This window comes from Brassica rapa, chromosome A10, assembly GCF_000309985.2.
Source record: "Brassica rapa cultivar Chiifu-401-42 chromosome A10, CAAS_Brap_v3.01, whole genome shotgun sequence".
NCBI classification, from domain to species: Eukaryota; Viridiplantae; Streptophyta; class Magnoliopsida; order Brassicales; family Brassicaceae; genus Brassica; species Brassica rapa.
Genome location: NC_024804.2, coordinates 6787448 through 6810662, shown reverse-complemented (window position 1 = coordinate 6810662; position 23215 = coordinate 6787448). Strand labels below are relative to the sequence as shown.

The following is a 23215-nucleotide window of genomic DNA, read 5'->3' as shown; positions in this document are numbered from 1 at the left end:
TTTAGGGTATTAGATTTAGAGTGTAGATTTAGATTTAGTGTTTGAGGTTTAGATTTTAAATTTGAGATTATATTTTTTAATTGATTAAAATTTGAGTTTAAGTTTAAGATTGAAGTTATATTATGAAAAGATTGAAATTTTAAAGTTTTATGTTTAGGGTTTATGGTTTACGGTGTTTTATTTTTTATTTTTAAAAATTACAAATAAAAAAAATACAAATAAACAAAAAATATTTTTATAAAATGAAATTTGTTAAAATTACAACCGGTTATAATATTGTGAAAAATAAAAATGTTCTTAACTAAAATTAGGATTCTGGAATATGATTAGGTTATATGATTATGGTAAAATTTAAAGTATATGGTTTGAGAGTAAAGTATGTTTCTAATTATAATTTTGGATTTTCATAAAAATATAAATATGTTTTAAATTTTGGATTTTAATTATATTTTTGGGCATTCAAATACATTTCGGTAATTTTAGATATTTAATTGCCAAAATATATCATAGAAAACAAAATCAGGTATCAATCTAGAACCGGTCTGCAACCAAACCGAAACACTCACTCAAACCCAATATTCAGAACAATCTGATCGCAAAAACAGATGAAAGAAGAATTATGTTATACAAATGAAAAGGCATGTATTGGTTCAAGGTTTCAAGATCACAAGCGTTTTGCAAGTAAACAAGCTGTTGGGAACCATTATGTTTCAAAGTCAGGTACCTTTACACATTGGGTTGAAGGGTTCGTTACAGCAAATCATCTTACTTCCGTCTTCAGCTCTGCAACATAAAATGCCATTCGAGGTTTTATACAACAGGAAGTCAGATTATTCTTACTTGCGAGTCTTTGTCAATGCTTGTTGTCCATGCCTAAGACCATATTCAGCTCATAAGTTTGAACCAAGATCACTTCAATGTATTTTTCTTGGTTACAACGCGGACTATAAAGGGTATAGGTGTTTATATCCACCAACAGGACGTGTCTATATTAGCAGACATATAATCTTCGATGATGAATTGTTTCCTTTAACTGGGCAGTTTAAGCATCTGATTACGAAGTATCCTACTGTGTTACTACAAGCTTGGCAACAGGCCTCAGTCATTAAGCCTAAAGACAGTCAAATTGTCAAGAATCTGGTGGTACTTCCTTCTCCAACACATGATATCATTCCTCAGGATAATCCTATGTCTGAAGCAAATGTTCCACCACCACCCTCACCAGCTCACAATGATTAGCAAGAAATTTATAATAATGAAGCAGAAGTGATAGCTAAAGAAGTGCCTAACATCCACCCAATGGCTACTCGTGCTAAATCAGGCATCACTAAGCCTAATCCGAGGTATTTTCTTCTCACAATTCCTGACTACCCTACTGAACAAAATTCTGTTGTAGCTGCGCTTAAAAATCGAAGATGGACGAAGTCTATGACGGTTGAGATGGATAATCATTATGAGAATCACACATTTCATCTTGTTCCATATTAGCCGTCTATGCATGTTTTGGGGAGCAGATGGGTATATAATCAAACTTTACGCAGATGGAACCATTGATCAATTTAAAAGCAGAATGGTTGTCAAAGGAAATGATCAAAAGGACGGCATTGATTATCTCGAGACTTTCAGTCCAGTTGTTAGAACAACTACAAACAATGTGGTTCTTGGAGTTGCAACAGCTAAAAGTTGGTCAATTACACAGCTTGATATTGGAGTGTCTTTCTTCACAGAGACTTACATGAAGACATATACATGAAACAACCAGCAGACTTTGTGGATCCTGCAAAACCGACTCATGTATGCAAACTAGATAAAGCTATATATGGTTTAAAGCAGGCACCACGGGCATGGTTTGATAAGTTCAGTACGTTTCTCCTGGAGTATGGTTTCTCGTGTATCAAAGTTTATCCTTCTATGTTTGTGTATCATCCTCAAGGGAAAACAATGGTTCTTTTGCTGTATGTTGACGATATAATATTGACAGGAAGTGATCCGGAGCAGTGCAAGCATTTGATGGCAGCTCTCAGTTCTCAGTTTTCTATGAAGGATCTTGGCCATCCACATTACTTTCTTGGGATTCAGGTTGATACAACTGAGAATGGTTTGTTTCTCAGTCAGAAGAAATATACTGAGGATATACTGCACACTGCAGGGATCTATGACTACAATCCAATGCCAACACCGGTACCTCTGCATATGTTTCCAAACAATGCAACAGCTATGAAACTGTTTCCTCAACCCTCTTATTTTTGAAGTCTTTCTGGAAAGTTGCAATATCTAACGTTGACAAGACCATATATACAATTTGCAGTCACCTTCATATGTCAGAGAATGCATCAACCGACTCAATCAGACTTCAATTTCTGAAGCGAATTCTTACGTATCTTGATGGTACATTGTCTTATGGAGTTCATAGCAACAAGAGACAGTCGACAGTGTCCAGGTCCTCTACTGAGGCTGAGTACAGAGCATTAGGAGAAACAAGTGCAGCACTTACATGGTTAGCTTTGCTATTGAAAGACTTAGGCATTCCTCAAGATGATCAGGCGCTGCTGAATTGTGATAACCTATCAGCAGTTCACCTAACCACAAATCCAGCCTTTTATGCTCACTCTAAACACTTTGAAACCAACTGGCACTACACTAGAGAAAGAGTGGCTCTAAGCTTAATTGAAACGAGGCATATTCCAGCCATTCAGGAAATAACTGACATTATTACAAAGTTCCTTTCGCGTGCATTGTTTGAAAGATTGAGGGACAAACTTGGAGTTGGTTTTCCAACCATCTCAAGTTTGTATTTTATTGTAAATTATTCTTTTACAAGTTCAAAACACTGAATATACCAATATAAAGTTTTAACTTCTATTCACAAATTTAAGATCAATATTTTAAACTTATTCACAAATTTAAGATCTAAATTTTAAACTTATGCCACTAGAATAAAATTAAAAATGACATTTAGTAAAAAAACTTATCTAAATTTTAAATATCTAAATAGAAAACAATAATATACATGGTACGGGTCAGAATTTTTCTTGATCCGTAAATTTAACATGTTTCATAAAAGTAACTAAAGTCAATTATATATACATAAATCCAAACACATATTGTGTAAAAACTTACAAATATATAAATTATAAATAAAATTTCATTTTCTGTTATATAAAAGTTTTTTTCAAATAAAAACAAAAATCTCGTCTTTTGAAAAGAGAAATTTGCCCCAATAACCATAAAAGAAAAACTCACTATTTAACCAAAAACACATCTCTCTTTTTATTTCTCTTCCTATCTCTCTCAAACCTCTTACTAAAAATCAAATTATTTTTTATGTTTGGTTATTTGGCAAATAAGTTCTTTTGAAAATGCAGATTAGAATTTAGGTTGTATAAAACACCGAAACCCCTCCCCCAATTTTTTTTTAAGTGACTAAACTCACCAAGATACAAAGTACAAATGTACACAAACACAACTGTATGCATGCAAGTTAGCACACATATATATATATATATATATATACACATATATATATCATACATTTATAATTGCTCCTTCGTTTATCCACTTGATGAAGTTTCAACTTCTTTAAGTCAACGAGACCCAATGCAATAATGCAATGATTAACAATATTAGAGATGATAGTGACCATCCAACACTTTGACCACGACACTGCTGACATGTAACACCACGTCGCTATATGCCATTCCACCAACCTCGAGGGATTCAAATTAATGATCTTCATTATCAAGAGATATATTTCTCTCTTCATTATCAAGAGATATATTTCTCTCTTTATCAAAATCTCTCTTCCTGGATAACAAACAAGAAGAATCAAGAAATGGCGGAGTGGATACCTGCAATTGTAGCGACGGTGTTGTTCGTGGTTCTGACGCCGGGGTTGCTGTTTCAGGTTCCCGGCAACAATAACTTTGTAGACTTTGGGAAAATGGAGACGAGCGGATACTCAATCCTTCTTCACTCCTTCATTTACTTCGGCCTCGTCACTGTCTTCACCGTCGTCATTCACTTTCCTGGCACTTAAATTCTATACACTATATATATATACGTACACATGTTTCTTGTAATTTTTTTTATCTATGCTTTGAATTTGTCTTTCATATTTTATATGTTCATCTGTACTACGGTTGTGTACTTCGATAATGATTTCTAAGGTAATTCACATAAGATGAACCAAAAACAAGAACGGAAACTAGTATTGTAAAGTTTATTGAAATTTGTAATGAATAAGATGCATGTTTTGAAAAAAAAATTCCAATGTAAAAGTGGAGAGTTGACCAATTATATGTTTTAAATAGGATATTGGTAAACTAGAGAGTACATAAATAATTTAAATGCTATAAGTGTATAGCCGAAAAAGACAGGCCAACAAATATAGGAATCTATAATGAACCTCTTGTATCATTTCAATTTCATCATCTTTTATATCAAGATATGTTTTAGCAACAAAAAAAAAAGTTAGTGATTGATAGGTATTTTTTTTGTTAGGGATTAAAAGTAACTTCAACCATGACACCAATTTGGTGCTGAAATAATGAAGAACGGAGCACAAGAATGAATTTTCTAAATAATACTTTATTGACACATTTCGGCTACCAATTACAGAGAGCTAACATTGCTTTATATACAAGAAGACTCAACTATTGAAACCCAACACGTGGCTATCTTATCCTCGTTTCACACCATCAGCAAGCTGTCAAATCGAATCTGCAGTACAAGAGATGTTGTCTTTTGTGCCAGCTCCGCGGTACAAGTCTTGTGACTGTTCCACAGATGCTGAATGGCTGAACTAGTGTTGGGCTTGGATAGTGTTTGAGTGTCTTTGGGCCCTACTACATTTCGGCCTTCTATTTTGCCTCTGTTTTTTTTGCAACAGAGTCTTAGCTTCTTTACCTCCTCTCCTTTGCGAATAGACTCAGTGGATAACCCATCTTATGTGTGGACGAGTATTATAGCGGCAAAGAAGTTATTATTTTTGGGTATTAGAAACAAAGTGCATTCAAGATATGAAATTATTGTGTGGAAGGATCCATAGATTCCCTTAATGACAGGTAGAGATGTCAATTGGGCTCTCCCATCCCGTCCTGTCCCGGACCGCTGCGGGTTTGTCTTCGGGCGGGACACGGCGAGCCTGTCCCGTACGGGATGCGGTCCTGAAAATAGCTGCCCAATCCCGTACCACATTCTTTGCAGGCCTTCACGGACCATCTCGCGGGATATCGGATATTACACTGTCTACTTCTTCCTGCACGAACAAACATAAACAAGAATGAGTTTCTGCAGGAACAAAGACCAAACTAGAATGACTTGATCATAGCGAAGTCTATTTCATTCACTTAAGACAATTTGTTTTATTTGTGTGTACGTATATGTATACCATGAAGCACAATACTATTGAAGGGCTATTTTAATTATCAAGCACAATGTACGTAACGTGTCTAGGATAATTTAATTATCAAGCACAATACCATGTAGAAACAATACGTGTACGTGTAGCTATGGAGATTAGTTTTTCAGCTGATATGCATCATTGTTATATGCATATATAGATTAGTTGACAGGGCTGTAACTACATATAGCTTACTCTTTTTGCTGACTTGATAATAGCAAAATCTCTTTCATGTTATCTTAACCAAAACATCAATGTAATAAAGCAAAATACAAGAAATCTCACATTGTAGTAAAGCAATTCATAATACTGAAAACAAAACCAATCAACTTAAACAAGAAATTTCACATTGTAATAAAAAAAAACACCAAATCCATATAAAGCAAAACACCAAATCAAACTTGATCATCTTCATTTTCCCCATTAACGATGGACTCAAATGACGGTAATTTATCTTCTTCACCATCACCATCGATTTTTTCATCTGCAAATATCAGAAACTTCCTTTACTTAGGATAAAGTATAATGGTAATTTAAAAAAAAAATATAATGTGAGTTATTTACCATGTGCATAAGATTTGTATCTCTTAATCCAATTCCTAGTTCATATCAGAGCTTGCACATTTTTTGGGAGTAGACGACTCCTATATTTATATAGAACTCGCGATCCAATACTGAAGGATGACTCCGAAGCCACTGTTGTGATCGGAATACTTAGCAGATCACATGCCATTGCAGCCAAGTCACCATACCGATGCACATTATCTTTCCACCAATCGAGGATGTCCAAGCTCTAGAAATTAGTAATGTCCAAAGGTGGTTCTTCAAGATAAGCTTCTAGAGGTGTCTTTCCACTCACAATGCCACTGGTTTTGCGAAATGCAAAGAAATCCTAAGAAAGTATTAAGAAGAAAAAATATTAAAGAGGAAAAAAAAATCAGAAGATAAAAAATTGAAAAACACTGACATTGTAGTTCACAAACAGTCTCATTGACCCTGTCGCACATGCTTTTTGCGAAGCAGTCTCATGTGGCTCAGTGGAAGGTGAGTTATTCTTTGATTTTTGTCGTATGACTCAAACAGAATACTCAGCTTGTCACGCAGATTCTTCACATTTGCATCACGGGTACTCATGTCAAGCTTCCCTAAACAACATTCGACAATTAAAAGCTTAAACCGTGGATCGAAGACTGCTGCCATCACAAAAATACCACTAACTTTATCCCAATATTTGTCGAACTTTTCTTTCATCGGTGGCACCATGTATCTGACAATCTCATCTTCGCTTTCCTCATTTCTCCGAAGCCAATCATGGATCATCCAAACCTGATAGAAATACAAGTTTGCAGTCGGGTAATTCGAACCAGACATCAAGCTTGTGGTCACTGCAAAATGACTCAAAAATCGCAAATATTGGCTGCTCTGGTCCATTCCTCAGCTGTGGGCGCCGTTTTATAACCCTTCTTATCAAATGCCTCCAACTTAACAAATACTTTACGGTACTTGCTGGCTCTTTCAAGCATATAGTAAGTTAAGTTCCATCTTGTCGGCACGTCCAGTATTAGCCATCCACCTTCTACTACACCCGCAGCATCCACACTTTTCTGGAACAGCTGTTCACGCATTTCCGATCCTAATACATACTTAACACTGTCTCTTACTTTCTGCAAAGAGTCTCCAATAACCTTCAACCCATCTTGCACAATGAGGTTAAGTATGTGAGCTGCACATCTGACATGAAAAAACTCTTCTCCACACAACAAATCATCACTCAAATTCAGCTGCGATTTCACAATTTCCTGCATCGAGTCATTACTTGTAGCATTATCTAATGTGACCGAGAACACCTTTTTTCAATTTCCCACTCTTTCAGTGATTCAAGGCGCTGAACCGCAACATTTATACCGGTATGTGTTGGTGGTAGAGCACATAACGTCAGGATCTTGCTGTTCAACTTACAATTCTGGTCAATGTAATGTGCTGTCACACACATGTATCCTTCTCGTTTTACTGATGTCCACAAGTCAGATGTGAAGGACACTCGTGCAGGAAGACGTCCTAATTTCCTCTTGCGTGTGTCTCTCTAACTTTCATGTAATCGATACAGATCTGCTCTCGTTGTGTTTTGACAAATGGTTTGGACATCAGCATTCAAATACGCCCATGTGTCTCTAACTTTTTGATACTCCAGGTACGCGTAAGGTAGATCATGCTGGACTATTGTCTTTGCTACCATCTGCCTAAATACAGTATGATAATACTTGCGAGATACTACTCTCCCCTTGGTATTGAGTTGTTGCTGCCTTCCAGTATTCCTTGGATACATTTTACCATGCATACTCATTCTTGCAATGATTGCACACAGCTTTCAAATCTCCATTGGGTTTTCAACCACCGTAAAATCCTTCCACAAGTCTGATCTTTGCCTATTCTCCATATCCTCCAAACCGTTTTCAGCCTTGTCCAACTCATCTTCTTCTAGTTCATCGTCAAAATCCGGTATCTCCTTAATCTTTTTCTTATTCTTCTGCGATTGAGTAGATGCGGCAGGCTTCTGAGACTGGCAAGACTCGACCCTCTTCTTTTGGGAGTCAGGCACTGGCATTCTTCTCCACCACGAATCACAGATTCCATAGGCACATACTTCTCCTTACTACAAGCCTGTGCGGACGATCCAATGCCTCCATCTAAAGTGGATTGGAACATGTGTTTTCTAGAAGCTGTTCTATAACTGGTGTTTTTGTGAGGTTTGGTTGTTTGGATTGGTGGAGTGATTTCAACATCAGAATCGTCAGTATCATCGGTAAGACTGATAAGCTTTCTTTCATTCCTTGCTTCTTTCTAGCAATACCACTTTCACTACCTTCATCGATCTGATCAGCGACCTTCTCTGCTGCAGTAAGACTAGCTAAGAGTTGATGAGTTTCCAAGTCCACAATATTTGGTGGGGAATACTCCGGATCAAACGTGAACTGCTCATCTGACTCGCCTCTTGATCCCATATCTGTCTCACCTCTTGATCCCACTGGTCTCTCACGTTTTTTTCTGAGGTAGTTTGATGTTTCAATAACTCTAAGTTTTTACGGCTTTGTGACCTAACTCCTAAGATATGCGAGTGGTAGGATTTTTAAAATTTGTTAATATTTTTAATAAAACTTTAGACAAAAATCTACTTAAACTTCAAAACGCCAAGGAAAAAAATTCTCAAACGACATACATGCATAAACATTCTCCACACGTGAATATTTGGATTGTATTGGGGAGGGGGGGCTCTCTCGAGGTTTTCTAAGCTTCAGATCGCTACCGTGATATCAATGCACACTTTTACTTTGGTCTGACCTTCGATTCTGTTGGGGGCATCGTGTTTTGGTCCCCTTGAAATCATGTCGACTCTTTTCTTTGGTGCTGGAGGTGTAGAGCTTGGTGATTCAAGCTCGGTTTCTCTATTTCTTTTATTTGAAAAGCCTTTAGTTTTCTGGTTGGCCTTTGGAGTTGTTGGCGCTTATTCTTCTTTGATATCTTTGCTAGTTTCTTTATTTTTGCTTTGACTGCGAAGTGCTGCTCGACATTCCTCGGTCGAAGGACCCTTCCGATTATGGAAAGCACAAAATTTGTTGAGATCATACATCGATGATTTGTTTTGCGGCGAGTTGTTCATCGCATAGGAGTTCTGTATTTTAGTAGCTGGTTCTTAGGGACATTAGTCTTTTTGGCGGCGTTACTTTTGTTCCTGCTGTACTGTTCTTTTAAAGCGGCTACCTCTTCTTCATGGGTCTCGAAGTAGGAGGCTCAGTATAAGACATCGTCCAACGAAATGGGTGCTCGGACATTTCTTCTCTGAATTTGGATGAGAACTAGATGTCGTTCTTTAGTGCTGCCAAGGCCACGTCTTCTTTCGGATGCAAAATCTTGGTTTTGATTTCTCTGAACTTGTTTATGTACACTCTCAACGGTTCGAAGGGTGCTTGCTTGAGATTCCAGAGATCTGCCTCGGTAACCCTTGTTTCTATTAAAACTGAATATTGTTTAAAGAACGTTCACACTAGCTGGGTGAAGTTGTCGATTGAGTTTTCCTCCAGGCCCGCGAACCACTCAAGGGCGGCCTCGGTGTAAGATTTTCAGCGAAGAAGCGACAGTAACCAGCCTCTTTTTCGTCATCGTTGAGGTGCGCTCTCGAAATTGCTAGTCGAAAGGCTCGTACATGAGCTTTGGGGTATTGATATATCTTGATTTTGATGAGTTCTAGATCCATATTTTAGCTTATTATGTTCATTCTAGGTTGCATTTAGGTCTTTATGTTGCATTTGCATCAATATTTGCATATCATAGGGGTTGGAATGCACATTTGGAAGTTTAGGGCAAAATTCAAGGGCTAAGCTGCACACTATGGAAGTCTAGGGTCAAATATGAAGTTATCCAAAGTTCAGGGACCAAGGTTGCAGTTTCAGAATATTCCCTTGGGTTAGATTGCACAATCAAAAGCTTTGGGGTTGACTCAGAGGGACCTTTCTGCACATTTGATAGTTTTGGGGTCAATTCATAAACTGCCGAAAGACGAGGGGCCAGATGTGCAATAACTCCAAAATCCACCATTGAAGCTCACGACTTCTTTTCTCCGGATCTGAATCACGACGGCGGAGGCGGATACCACGGCCTGGAGATCCGATCACGGGGAGGAGGAGACGACTTATACATGAGAGCTTTCCGATGAGGAGTCTCGACGGTGAGGCTCAGTCCCGACGGTGACGACGACTTGGCTGAGGCCGGCTGATCACGGGAGAGGAGACGACTTGAGCCAGAGATCCCGTAGTGGATTGCAACGAAGCGGAACAAAGTGACGAGTCTGGTTCAGGAGCTTCGTCGTGGCTGATGATTACGGTGGAGGAGCTGAGACGGCCTGAACGTGAGGCTCTGTAGTGGAGCAAAACGGTGGAGATGGCTTCGGCGGTGAAGAGAACCAGTCACGGCGATTGATGAGAACCTCGGTGATGGATCACGAAGCAAACAACTGCTCGAGCTGAAGACATGAGAAGCTCAGATTGATGACGAGGTAGTGTTGAAGCGGCCATGGAGAAGCTTGAGACGAAGAAGACAAAGTCCGAGCTCGAGCAAGCACAGCGGCATGATGAACCCGCTGGGAAAAGACCCATGTCCCTGTTTCGTATCAACTTCCTGCAGCGACTTGGTGACACCGCTCGGAACAAAGCTAGCTCTGTAGCGGCTTGCTGCAGCGGGAGAAAGAAGCCGCTCGCGGACAAGATTTTGAGCTGTTGACCGGTTTATTCCGGTTTGACCCGGTTTAATTCAATTAAACCATCACGAGTTTGGATCTCCTATATATAGTTTTAGACCTAGAAACTTTATTTTTATCTCATTTTCTCTCAAGACTTTGTCTAAACTTGTAAAACGTTGAATCTTTCTATAATTTAAGGAAGTACTTCATCTTATAATTGTGTTTCTCTTGCTCATTAACATGATTAGCCTTGATCCTTACATGGGTTTAAGGTTTCTCATGGAGATTATTGAGTAGACACATTTTGGATTCATGGGTTAAGGTAGATTAGGGTGATTAAGCTAGATCTAAAGTGTTTTAGTATAGATCCATCTTGTTCCTTGCTAGTAGAGTGCTTTTAATGCAACTCTAGAGTTGGCCTCTCTAAAGTTGAGCTCTAGGCATTTCATACCCGGAAGGTGTTTGATGAAATGCCTGAACCAACTCTCCTAAGCTTTTAACATCCTTTACCAAAGGGATTTGTTGTTAAAGGTGTTAAGATGGCTAGTAGACTTGAGATTAATGATTACTTAGATAACATTCAACCAAAGGGATTTGATGCTTGAGTTATCTAGGTAAATGAGCATTCATCTAGGGATAGAGTTTGTTTAGGATTGTGTCTAGGCCTAAGGTAGATAGATTGGTTGAAAGTTGACACCTTTAGATTGAAACTTGATCACCTTATATCAATTATCCTTACCCATGAATCCATCCTTAGAATTTGAAAGTTCTTGCACTTATTTCTTGATTGGATTTGAGATCACCTTGTTTATATTTCTAGGATCTTAGCTTGTTACAAATCATTCATCCTCTTGTTTGCTTAGATTAAGAAAGCTAGTGTATTCTTGGTGTTATAGGTCACTAGTTCCTTGTGGATTCGATCCTAAAATGCTACAATGACATACCATTCGATTGTGGTATTGTTGGCACATTAGGTTAATTGGTGTGTGCTTAAACGCGTAATCAATTTGGCGCCGTTGCCGGGGAACTAGTAGATTTATCATTAGGATTTCAATCTTTCTTGAGACTAAGCTTTATTTTCTTGCTTTGTTTTGCTTTGTATAGTTACTAACTCTTTATTCTAGTGCTTTTGTTCTTGCAGTGATGGCTTCAAGCTACTTTGAGAAGCCACAAGAAGAGGAAGACACATTTGAAGATCACATCGAAGATGAGCCATATGTGTATGTGGAGCCACCACCCTTTGATGCAAGTATACTCACACCAGCACAGCTTGTGAAGTTAAATGAGCTTCAGAAGAAGTACCCGGGGTCAGCAAAGACATCCCTAGCACAAAGGATCCGGGTGGAGCTTATTAAGGATCGAGCAGAGCTTGAAGGAAGGGAGGTTACACAGTATGAGTTCAATGTTGCTTATGACCTTAAAGAGGTAATGTATTGGTTTCCACCACCCCAGCTGGAAGGTACAAGCATTTCCACTCTAAAACTTCAACTTGAGGAAATTTGCTTGCCTTGTGGTGAGAATATTGCCCATGACTTTGATTCTCTTGTGCTCATAAATGAATGTCTTGATCTAATATGTGAAACTAGGAAGCTAGATGAGTTGAGAATAGAAAAGCTTGCTAGAGATCATATTGAAGTTTGTTTTGACAAGAACTATCTTTGTGCTTCAATTGATCTTGAGTATGAGTTTTTGATGCTTAATGAACCTAGACCTCTTCTTGAACTTGCTGATTTACGGGATGAACTTGATGTGGATATGCTCTTGCTTAGGATAGAAAACCCCCTTGTCAAAAATTATCATGAGAATGTGAGCATTGTGTATTACTTGATTGATGGAGATAGAGTTGACTACTTTGTTAAAACCTTGTTTGAGCCTGTAGTTGACTGTGTGTTTCCACCATATGCATTTGATTCTCATGACCATCTGAACCTCAAGGAGCATTTCATAATTCATGTCACATCTTTAGTGAAGCTCTTTGAGGAAAAATCTGTCTATTTTCTATGGATAGTAGTGTGCTCCTTTGCATACTTGGTTCCTTGTTCTTGTAAGAGAAGGACCAAAGGTGCATTGGCTCAACCTTTTGATACCTATGATTAACAAGCACACAAAGTCAAGATAGAGACTTAAAACAAGCTCACTTGGGAGGAAATTCCATGTTTATCCATTGTATATATTTTTTTATCTTCTCTTTTTAGGTTATTTAATAAGCATGGTTGAGATTTTTCAGGTCAAGTCTTACTTGCCTTGGCTGATGTGAAGCATTGTGACTCTAGACACTTGCCTTCTCCCCTTCAGTCCATGTCCATGGTGAAACAAACCCGAGGCCAAGGGTCCTCTACCACCCAATTCAGCCAATAACTCCAAGTAAGTGTCACTCCAACCTTGTACATATTTACTTTTCATGTTTATTTCTTTCCCTTGGATCTCTTCTTTGAGCTTACTCTCACACAAGGGACTGTGTGAAGTAAGTTTGGGGGAGAGTCTACTATCTCACATCATTTTCTGTTTTGTTTACTTGCCATGAGTCTCATGCATTGCATTGTGAATACTTATTTGCATAGAAAATTCATAAAAATTTGATTTTTTTTAAAAAATCTTCATGTAGTTTCACTTGATCCATTTGCATCTTTCGGATTGAGTCTAGAAGCATTTAGATTGCATTCATGCATTGGGAGAAACCTTGTAAAGAACACATGTCTAGAACTCAATTTGACATCCTAACTAAACATATCAAGTAGCTTAAGCATCTCTTGAAAAAGCTTGTAAGCTTCGAGCCTTGAAAACTCTTCTTGAAACATGTTGTTTGCTTGATGATTGGCATTGTTCTTGAAACCAACTCCAAATGAACTAGGGCTTAATGAACTTAATCTCTCTTGCATATGGACATTTGCATACTTGATCATGGATATTATACACATTTGGGTTATCTTTCTCTCTTTGTACCAATCTTTGTTAACCCAAATGGCACTTCCATACCCATTAACCCTCACCATTCTTTGAAACCAACATTAATTGCTTGAGTGAGGCCTTTTATTGATAGCATGTCATGTGCAAAATTTTGAGAGTATTAGGAGCGACAATGAGTTGTTCTCATCTTTAGCTAGCATTAGGACCTCATTTAGGCTAGCCTCTAGGATGGTTGTTGGGTTTGTGAGCTTAAATTCTTTTGATCTTGGGATTGGGATGTGAGTGAAAGTGAAAAGAAATGAACCAAAAAGAGTGACAAAAAGAAAGAAAGCCACTAGGGATTTAAAAAAAAAAAAAAGAAGAAGCTCTTGTTTTTATAAATAGAATCCCCAATAGAATAAAAGAAAAAAAACATGAAAAGAAAAAGAAAAAAAAAGAGCTGAGTGAATAAAAAAAAGAATCTCTAGTTGGCTAAAATAAAAAAATGAGAATGTGTTCATTGGGTGAAAGATGAAAGTGAGTGTATCTTTGGGTTTTGGGATGATGAAAAGAAGAAGGGTAGAGCTTGAAATCATTTAGGAAAGGGGTAGAATGATGAGAACAAGTCATTGTATGCATGAATTGCTCATTTTCTTAGATAAATTTTGCATAATGTTCTTGCTCTTATTCTTGAGTGTTAGTCACCATAAAAGATGCATTTGAAAACCCTCGCTTCACATTAGACCATTTTCACTCACCAAGCCAAATGATTGAGATCATGTGCCCATTTGCAAGAATTCACCTTGTGTGTGTGTTTTAATAAATGTGAGAGTTGGCTAAGGAACTTGTTAGTTGATGAGTATTGCAACTTGAGTAGAGGCATAAGAGTATGGATAGGCCTAGAGAAGCTAGAGTATAATAAGGGAGTTGCTCATGCTATTTGCTATGTTTTCTTTGGGATGTCATATTGAAGGCTAGAAAGTGTTTCTTTTGGTTATAAGTTCCCAATTTTAAATATCTCCCTCTTGATTGTTTTTAAAGTTTACTTGTGGACAAGTAAAGGTCTAGTTTGGGGGAGTTGATATATCTTGATTTTGATGAGTTTTAGATCCATATTTTAGCTTATTATGTTCATTCTAGGTTGCATTTAGGTCTTTATGTTGCATTTGCATCAATATTTGCATATCATAGGGGTTGGAATGCACATTTGGAAGTTTAGGGCAAAATTCAAGGGCTAAGCTGCACACTATGGAAGTCTGGGGTCAAATATGAAGTTATCCAAAGTTCAGGGACCAAGGTTGCAGTTTCAGAATATTCCCTTGGGTTAGATTGCACAATCAAAAGCTTTGGGGTTGACTCAGAGGGACCTTTCTGCACATTTGATAGTTTTGGGGTCAATTCATAAACTGCCGAAAGACGAGGGGCCAGATGTGCAATAACTCCAAAATCCACCATTGAAGCTCACGACTTCTTTTCTCCGGATCTGAATCACGACGGCGGAGGCGGATACCACGGCCTGGAGATCCGATCACGGGGAGGAGGAGACGACTTATACATGAGAGCTTTCCGATGAGGAGTCTCGACGGTGAGGCTCAGTCCCGACGGTGACGACGACTTGGCTGAGGCCGGCTGATCACGGGAGAGGAGACGACTTGAGCCAGAGATCCCGTAGTGGATTGCAACAAAGCGGAACAAAGTGAGGAGTCTGGTTCAGGAGCTTCGTCGTGGCTGATGATTACGGTGGAGGAGCTGAGACGGCCTGAACGTGAGGCTCTGTAGTGGAGCAAAACGGTGGAGATGGCTTCGGCGGTGAAGAGAACCAGTCACGGCGATTGATGAGAACCTCGGTGATGGATCACGAAGCAAACAACTGCTCGAGCTGAAGACATGAGAAGCTCAGATTGATGACGAGGTAGTGTTGAAGCGGCCATGGAGAAGCTTGAGACGAAGAAGACAAAGTCCGAGCTCGAGCAAGCACAGCGGCATGATGAACCCGCTGGGAAAAGACCCATGTCCCTGTTTCGTATCGACTTCCTGCAGCGACTTGGTGACACCGCTCGGAACAAAGCTAGCTCTGTAGCGGCTTGCTGCAGCGGGAGAAAGAAGCCGCTCGCGGACAAGATTTTGAGCTGTTGACCGGTTTATTCCGGTTTGACCCGGTTTAATTCAATTAAACCATCACGAGTTTGGATCTCCTATATATAGTTTTAGACCTAGAAACTTTATTTTTATCTCATTTTCTCTCAAGACTTTGTCTAAACTTGTAAAACGTTGAATCTTTCTATAATTTAAGGAAGTACTTCATCTTATAATTGTGTTTCTCTTGCTCATTAACATGATTAGCCTTAGTCCTTACATGGGTTTAAGGTTTCTCATGGAGATTATTGAGTAGACACATTTTGGATTCATGGGTTAAGGTAAATTAGGGTGATTAAGCTAGATCTAAAGTGTTTTAGTATAGATTCATCTTGTTCCTTGCTAGTAGAGTGCTTTTAATGCAACTCTAGAGTTGGCATCTCTAAAGTTGAGCTCTAGACATTTCATACCCGGAAGGTGTTTGATGAAATGCCTGAACCAACTCTCCTAAGCTTTTAACATCCTTTACCAAAGGGATTTGTTGTTAAAGGTGTTAAGATGGCTAGTAGACTTGAGATTAATGATTACTTAGATAACATTCAACCAAAGGGATTTGATGCTTGAGTTATCTAGGTAAATGAGCATTCATCTAGGGATAGAGTTTGTTTAGGATTGTGTCTAGGCCTAAGGTAGATAGATTGGTTGAAAGTTGACACTTTTAGATTGAAACTTGATCATCTTATATCAATTATCCTTACCCATGAATCCATCCTTAGAATTTGAAAGTTCTTGCACTTATTTCTTGATTGGATTTGAGATCACCTTGTTTATATTTCTAGGATCTTAGCTTGTTACAAATCATCCATCCTCTTGTTTGCTTAGATTAAGAAAGCTTGTATATTCTTGGTGTTATAGGTCACTAGTTCCTTGTGGATTCGATCCTAAAATGCTACAATGACATACCATTCGATTGTGGTATTGTTGGCACATTAGGTTAATTGGTGTGTGCTTAAACGCGTAATCAGGTATGTGTTTCCAAAATACTCGAGCAATTTAAATTTTCCCCTGTGGTGTAATCTTACGCTGGCGATTCGATTTGTGAAAGGAGTCCTTCTGGTCTCTTCGATAACCATATCTATGTCGGGTGCTTAGCTCGTCGACATATGCACGATGGCGTGTATCCTTTTGAGCTCAGCGTCGTTTCTTTCGATGTAATTCTGGAATGTTCCAGTTTCATTCGGGATCCTGTGGTCTTCTCTTATAGGATCTATATCGATGGGTCCGCGGGGCCGTATCCTCGGGCTTGTCCTATGGGATCAACGAATCCAGTTTGCTGGAAAGTTCCCGTAACGGGTGGAACTCGGTTTTCGGAGGTTGGATGGCCCAGCGGTGGAGTTCACGTTCTTGGCTCCCCAGGTCTTTTTGTGTACCTGTTTTGCTGTTGGATCGGCTTAGTCCATGGACCTTGTAGACCAAAAATTGAAAAATGAATAGTAAAATTATTTGTTTATAATTTGCAGATCAAACTGATGATTCAACATTGAAAATAAGAAGTTTAAAAGTCTTTTTAGAAAGAAAAAAATAGTGTGAGTCTTAAAAATGGAAACATTAGACAAACTTTTTTAGTTTTATGGATTTTTATTTCATCTAGTTTTTTTTGTTTTGGATCATTATGTTGATATATTATTTGACCCTTTAGTTATTATGGTCAACGGGCGAGCAGTGATTCATTTAAAAATATTTATATTATAGGATATGTATTTAGATTTTTATTTATATTTGGAAGCCTGAAAAAATAGGGACAATGTAAATGTTTCAATGGGCTTGGCAAGGATTGGTTCTGGCGACAGAAAGGAAACAAACTACCGAGGTGAGCGAGAGCAGCGAGCAAAAGAAAAGGCGATGCCGATGAGGGACAGGTGTCGAGAAACGGAGTTTACATGTTCTTGAGGATTCTTGTTTCCCTGAATATGTGTACATGTTCCTGTTCCACACTATGGTCGAATCTCCTTAGCTATATACTTCAAACACTCCACGACTTCAGGTTCTTATGCTTAACCAAAATTTTGGGTTCCGTATAGTGCGTACCTAGTGGATCCTTTGAACCAACCATGCTATATTCCTTAATTTTTACTGTCCCATCTAGAGATCTTCGAGTGGAGACATTACAAAGGGATGAAAGAAGAAAAGAAAGTGGCAAATCATTATAAAAAAAGTTTTTTAAGTTTTATGAGAAGTACGTCAGCTTGTCTTTGAATAACATTTCTTCCCTTCGTTTTCTTTCGGAAAAACGACATATTTCCACACCAGAAGTATCATATAGTAACAGTTACACACGATTTTTCAACCTCGTCTTAATTGCATACATGAAAACTTATCAAACTGATTTCCCCCCGATTTGAAAGATCGAAACCCGACTCCACATAAAACATTTCGTCGGAACCAAAACCTACACCTAGCCGATTTAAATCGATTTACTATTTATCTATTTGTAATCTAATTAATAGATAACCTAACTAAACCAAAAATGACGCAATTAAAAGTGCTAAACCAAAATATATATATAACCTGATTTACTAACCGAGGTTTACCCAGAAAACTGAAGTCACATAATGTTGAGGAAGAAGAAGAAGAATTCGAACAACAGCACAAGAAAGAGAAAACCCAGAAAAAAGTTCTGAGCTTTTTGTTTCCCCCAAATCATTCTTCTGTTTTATTGGAAAGACAAAAATTATGTATGTGGCTGTGAATCTTGTCTTCCTCCTTTTGAACAATATGAAATCTGCAAAGCTCTACACATTGTCTGATGCCATTGTTGAATCTGACGAATACCCTTCTCTTTCTTTCCTTAGAGATTGCTTGTTCTAACAGAGCTAGAGGTCCTCATAGCCTCTTTTGTGTGTGTGTGTAAATATTGGGAGGTTCTCGTGGACAAGGAGACGCCAAGGGAGAAGACGCCATCGTCGTTCGGAAGCCTCTCGGATCATCAATTTTAAAATGGCTTACTCTATTCTCTCAATTTTAAAATGGCTTACTCTGTTCTCTAAACAAGGTTACTATCCACACTCACTTGATTCTAGTTGAGGATTTGTCTTACAATGAAACGCCTTCTATGAAAGATGGATGTGAGAGGGTGAAAGCGCGTGGAGCTAGAGTGATGAGTGTTCTTTGTTGTTGCAAGCGATGGGATTATCGAGTTTCTTCCAAGCCAAGCTGTTGTTGGTATAGTAATTTATGAAGAAAACATAAAAATTTGGAAAATCTTTCATGTGTTTTCAACTATTGTATGTGTTCTGTTTGTTTGCAGGTGGGGAGATACACAGATCCGCGAGATGGCTTCAAAACCGGGTGAACAAAGTCGGATCTCTCTGGTCGAATTCACTACAAGAAATATCGGTATTAATAGCACCCGGAAAACGCTATCATATCGTTTTCATAGCGTTTCGAAGAACGCCGTGATAGCCGCAGCTATAATAGACCCCCCCCCTAGCGTAGCGTTTTTAGCGTGCTGTAACAATATACAGATATTATAGCGTTGGTCCTGTGTTATATTATACCTATTTATAGCGATCTCTTTTCGCTATTTAAACATTTTATGTGGCACTTTTCGTATATTATACCTTCAGCAACCTCACTTAAGTCACCATGCCTAAGAAACTCTTCATCATCAAAGGCAGCTGCTTGGTATAACCCTAAAATCTCATTCCTCTTCTCACTTCCATTGCTTCTACTGTCAGTCCCTGACATTACTTCTCCATGGTGATACCAATCCTCCCTCATCTTGTAACTCAAATCCATTCCTCTTGTTACTAGATGATCCACAATAACACTGGCTGAGTGACGAGCTACGTTGCGACAATCAATACATGGGCAAATGATCAACTCAGACTCTCGCAAATCTGCACCAACACACCTCACAAATTCCCACGCACCACTCTCATAACCAGGATCAGCTCTTCGGTTTAGACACATGAAAGCATAATTTCAACACTCTTAATCACACACAAAAATTCAGTTCCTATAATATATATTGTTTTTCCTTACCTGTTTAGATGAACCCATGACTTTTCGACCATTTTATGTTCTAAGTTTCTAACCGATAGACCAACAAAATCAAACAAAGCCATAAGATTATGTCAAACATACACCAAACAGACACAATGACATTCACAGAGGAACACATAAACAATCAACGATTCAATCAGATACTATAACTCAGTCATTCAAAAAGATCAACAAGAAACGACTTCTATTTGGCTGAAAAAGAATCACCTGATCAATAAGATCCTTCGGATTTCAACTCCACTAGCTTCACTCGAGAAAGGAACAATGAAAACCTAAAACCTGCAAAGCAAAAGAGAAGAGAAAGGAACACTCAAAGCTTCAGTCGAGAAAGGAACAATCGTGTTCGCCCATGACGATATCAAATGCAAAACGGAATTGATTACCACCTGACTTCTCGTGATTCTGTAACCTGACTTATCTCCTCCTAATCTTCGGTGAAATCGAAATTGTAAAAGCTGAAACAAATCAAAGGAATTCATCTGAGAAATCAGATAAATCAAAGGAATTACAGACAAAATCGAATATGGGTTCACCGGGAATCTGACCGCCGGCGAAAACAACACCGTTCAGACACGAAGATCGATCAAAAATCGGAGAGATTGGGCTTCCCAATCATTTTTTTTTCTTCGATGGTTTCTATGTGAAGAGTGAAGGAGAGGCGGAAAAGGTTAAAACTAAACCCAAGTCTTTTGCATCGCGACAACACTTTACTGTATTTTTTATTAATTTTTTTCCTGTATTAAATTTATCGCTAGCGAGGAACTAACGCTGTGAAAAAGATGGGTATCGGATTACACCATTTTTGGTAGCAGTTTGAGAATTCGTGCTACCGTGAACTGCTACCAATAGCCATATTTCTTGTAGTGATTGTATTTTGTCTTTTGGTTCGATTTACCTGTTACAAACCAATAAATCAATGAATAACCGAAGCTATGTGGATTCGGGTTTGGATCATTTGAATCGGGGGGAAATAGGTTTGATAAGTTTTCATATGTGCAATTGAGACGACGTTGAAAGATCGTGTGTAACAATTACTATATGATACTTCTGGTGTGGAAATAGGTTGTTTGCCATTTTCTTTCAGTAATAGTTTTAAGTTTTGATATCCTCTGCGTTTCTTGAATTCTTGTGGTGGGTTTTATATCAATTTGTTAGGTTTACTTTCTATGTTTTTACACAAAGCTTGAGTTAATCATACTGATTATGATAGTGCCTTCTATTTAATTTTGGAAAACAGATCCGATTGTTTCATCTAGTAATACACGATATGTTAGAATGATATAAACCCAAAATATTCGTGTATGTGTTCATTGAAGTTTCTTTCAGGGAATCAGTGAACCGGATCTGTAGATATATACTCTCTCCGTTTCAGAATAATACATGTTTTAAGATTTTCACGCTTACTAATAAACACAATAAAAACTTAGTTATTAATGCATAATTTTTTGTAATTTTATATTTCTTATATTTCTAAACTAATAAGATATCAAGAAATGCAATTAATGTTAAAATTTCAAGAAATGCAAAAATGTTCTTGAAGTTCGTAATTTTGCATTATTAGTTGACAAAAATAACATTGAAATATTAAAAATACATTTTTTTGAAACAAAACGCTACAAGAAAAAATGCTTTTATTAGCGGACGAAAAACGCAATCTAACGATACGTTAGCAGCTTATGAAGCGCTGTATCATCGCCCGGCATAGTAGGTAGACACATTAGATAGCGGTTTTTTACACTGATATCTTATTGTTATATATTATAGCGCTTTTGTGTATGCAATTAAATATTTTTTATAGTTTCATTTTCGTTATTATTATCTTATTAAATAATAAAAAAAAATTAAAAATTACATATCGAAATAGCAATTTATAAATTAAAATTGATTTATAATTAAAATTAATTTATTAATTAAAATTGTATTACAAAAACGAAACCCAAAATTAAAAAGAAGCCTAAACCCAGATTAAAAAATAAACCTAAATCTAATCTTCTCAGCCGCATGTGTTGTCTTCTCCCATCCAGCGCCGCATCCTGTTCTTCCTTTTGTGTCTTTGTCGTCTCTCTTTCTCCACCTCTCTTCTTCTTCTTGCTCGGCTTCACCTCCACCACCACCGCTAGCTTCCTTTGCCATCTTAAGAATCAAATGAAAGTCTCAGAACAGAACACGTGATTCACTAATAAAATCCGAGGATACATCTTAAAAGAACAATCCAAACTTCACCTGTGTAATCCTGACATTGGCTTTCCAAAAAAAAAGGAATCATAACTGACATGGATAAACAGATCTGAAAACCCTAAAAATCAATACCCGAAATTAAGAAAACACAGATGCTGGGAGAGAGAGTCACAACAATCGAACCTGCTTCAGGAGTTTTAAAACGTCACCGGACAAGAGGATGAGCACTGCGATGATGTGAGGGCTTTGCTTTGACAAAACTTCATCACCACCTCGAACTCTTCACGCCTCCTCTCTCCGCCGCCGTTTCAGAAATCACCCTCGCTACTAAGCACCACCATGCTCCCTCCGAGTTCGAGACCGGTGACGACAGCGGCGAACTCAGACCGGTGCCGTCGTATCTTCTTCGATGGTGGTCCAACAACCAGTTGCTTCGCCCTCATTGGGTTCATCGTCGATGCTGTTGCTGAAGAAAGAAAAATGAAAAGTCGTATAGGAGAAGATAAGTGAGAAAGAGAAAGACTAAATTGTGGCCTTTGGATTACGTTGCATCAATGGCTAAGAATCTTTGAGAAAAAAAATTAACCAATGAGAGAGTAGGTTGGAGATAGACAAAAGAATAATTTCAGCCCTTAGATTAGAATCAATCAATGGTCATAAAAAGAAGCAATAAAATTGTTTTTATATTTCTTTTTAATTGTTTTATAAATTGCCTAAATGTAAAGATTATATATTGTAATTTAACATATGAAATATAAATTTTGATTAGATTTTTGTGGTTATATGATTTTCAAAAACTGCATAATGGGGTTTTTATAATTAGTTTGTGTAAAGTGTTTTGTGATATGATTTTAGGGTTAAATTTTTTGAAAGTACAAGGTTATAGTTACTATATAAGGATTTGTGATTAAGATTTAGATTTAAAATTTGTTAGATTAATAAAATTTTAGATTTGAAATTTATATGTCATTGGATGTATGGTTTATATATGTTTCATGTTAGGATTTAGGGTATAGAGTTTGATTGAGGAATAGAGGTTTGTGTGTTTGGAAATTATATATTAAACTTAAAAAGAATAAATTTGAATTAAAATTCAAGATTTGAAGTTATAGTATGAGAATATAAGATTTTTAAGGTTTATACTTGGAGTTTAGGGTTTATAAACTTGTTTAGGGTTTAGGGATTAGATAAACCAAACATAGCGTTTTAATTATTTTGCTATTAAACATCCGCTATCATAATGTTTCCAAATATACCACTCTTTCATAGCGTTTAAAAATATACAAACGCTATCTAAAACTAACGGGTATGTCAACCATAGCAGAAAGACAAAAAAACGATATCCTCTACTGCTATCAAAACCAATATTTCTTGTA

The 23215-nt window shown here is 37.6% G+C and overlaps 1 protein-coding gene across 1 annotated transcript; it reads left to right on the top strand.

Moving 5' to 3' along the window:
• Nucleotides 1-6: 6 nt before the first annotated feature.
• Nucleotides 7-21945, top strand: LOC103833087. Its single transcript, XM_033282224.1, has 2 exons — nt 7-9614; nt 16622-21945. Exon 1 carries the CDS (start codon nt 3692-3694, stop codon nt 4034-4036), a length of 345 nt encoding a protein of 114 aa, XP_033138115.1. The 5' UTR covers nt 7-3691; the 3' UTR covers nt 4037-9614; nt 16622-21945.
• The last annotated feature ends 1270 nt before the right edge of the window (nt 21946-23215 follow it).

Coding starts and splice junctions, on each gene's coding strand:
- LOC103833087 (XM_033282224.1), top strand. CDS start 3,692: ATGCCATTCCACCAACCTCGAGGGATTCAAATTAATGATCTTCATTAT.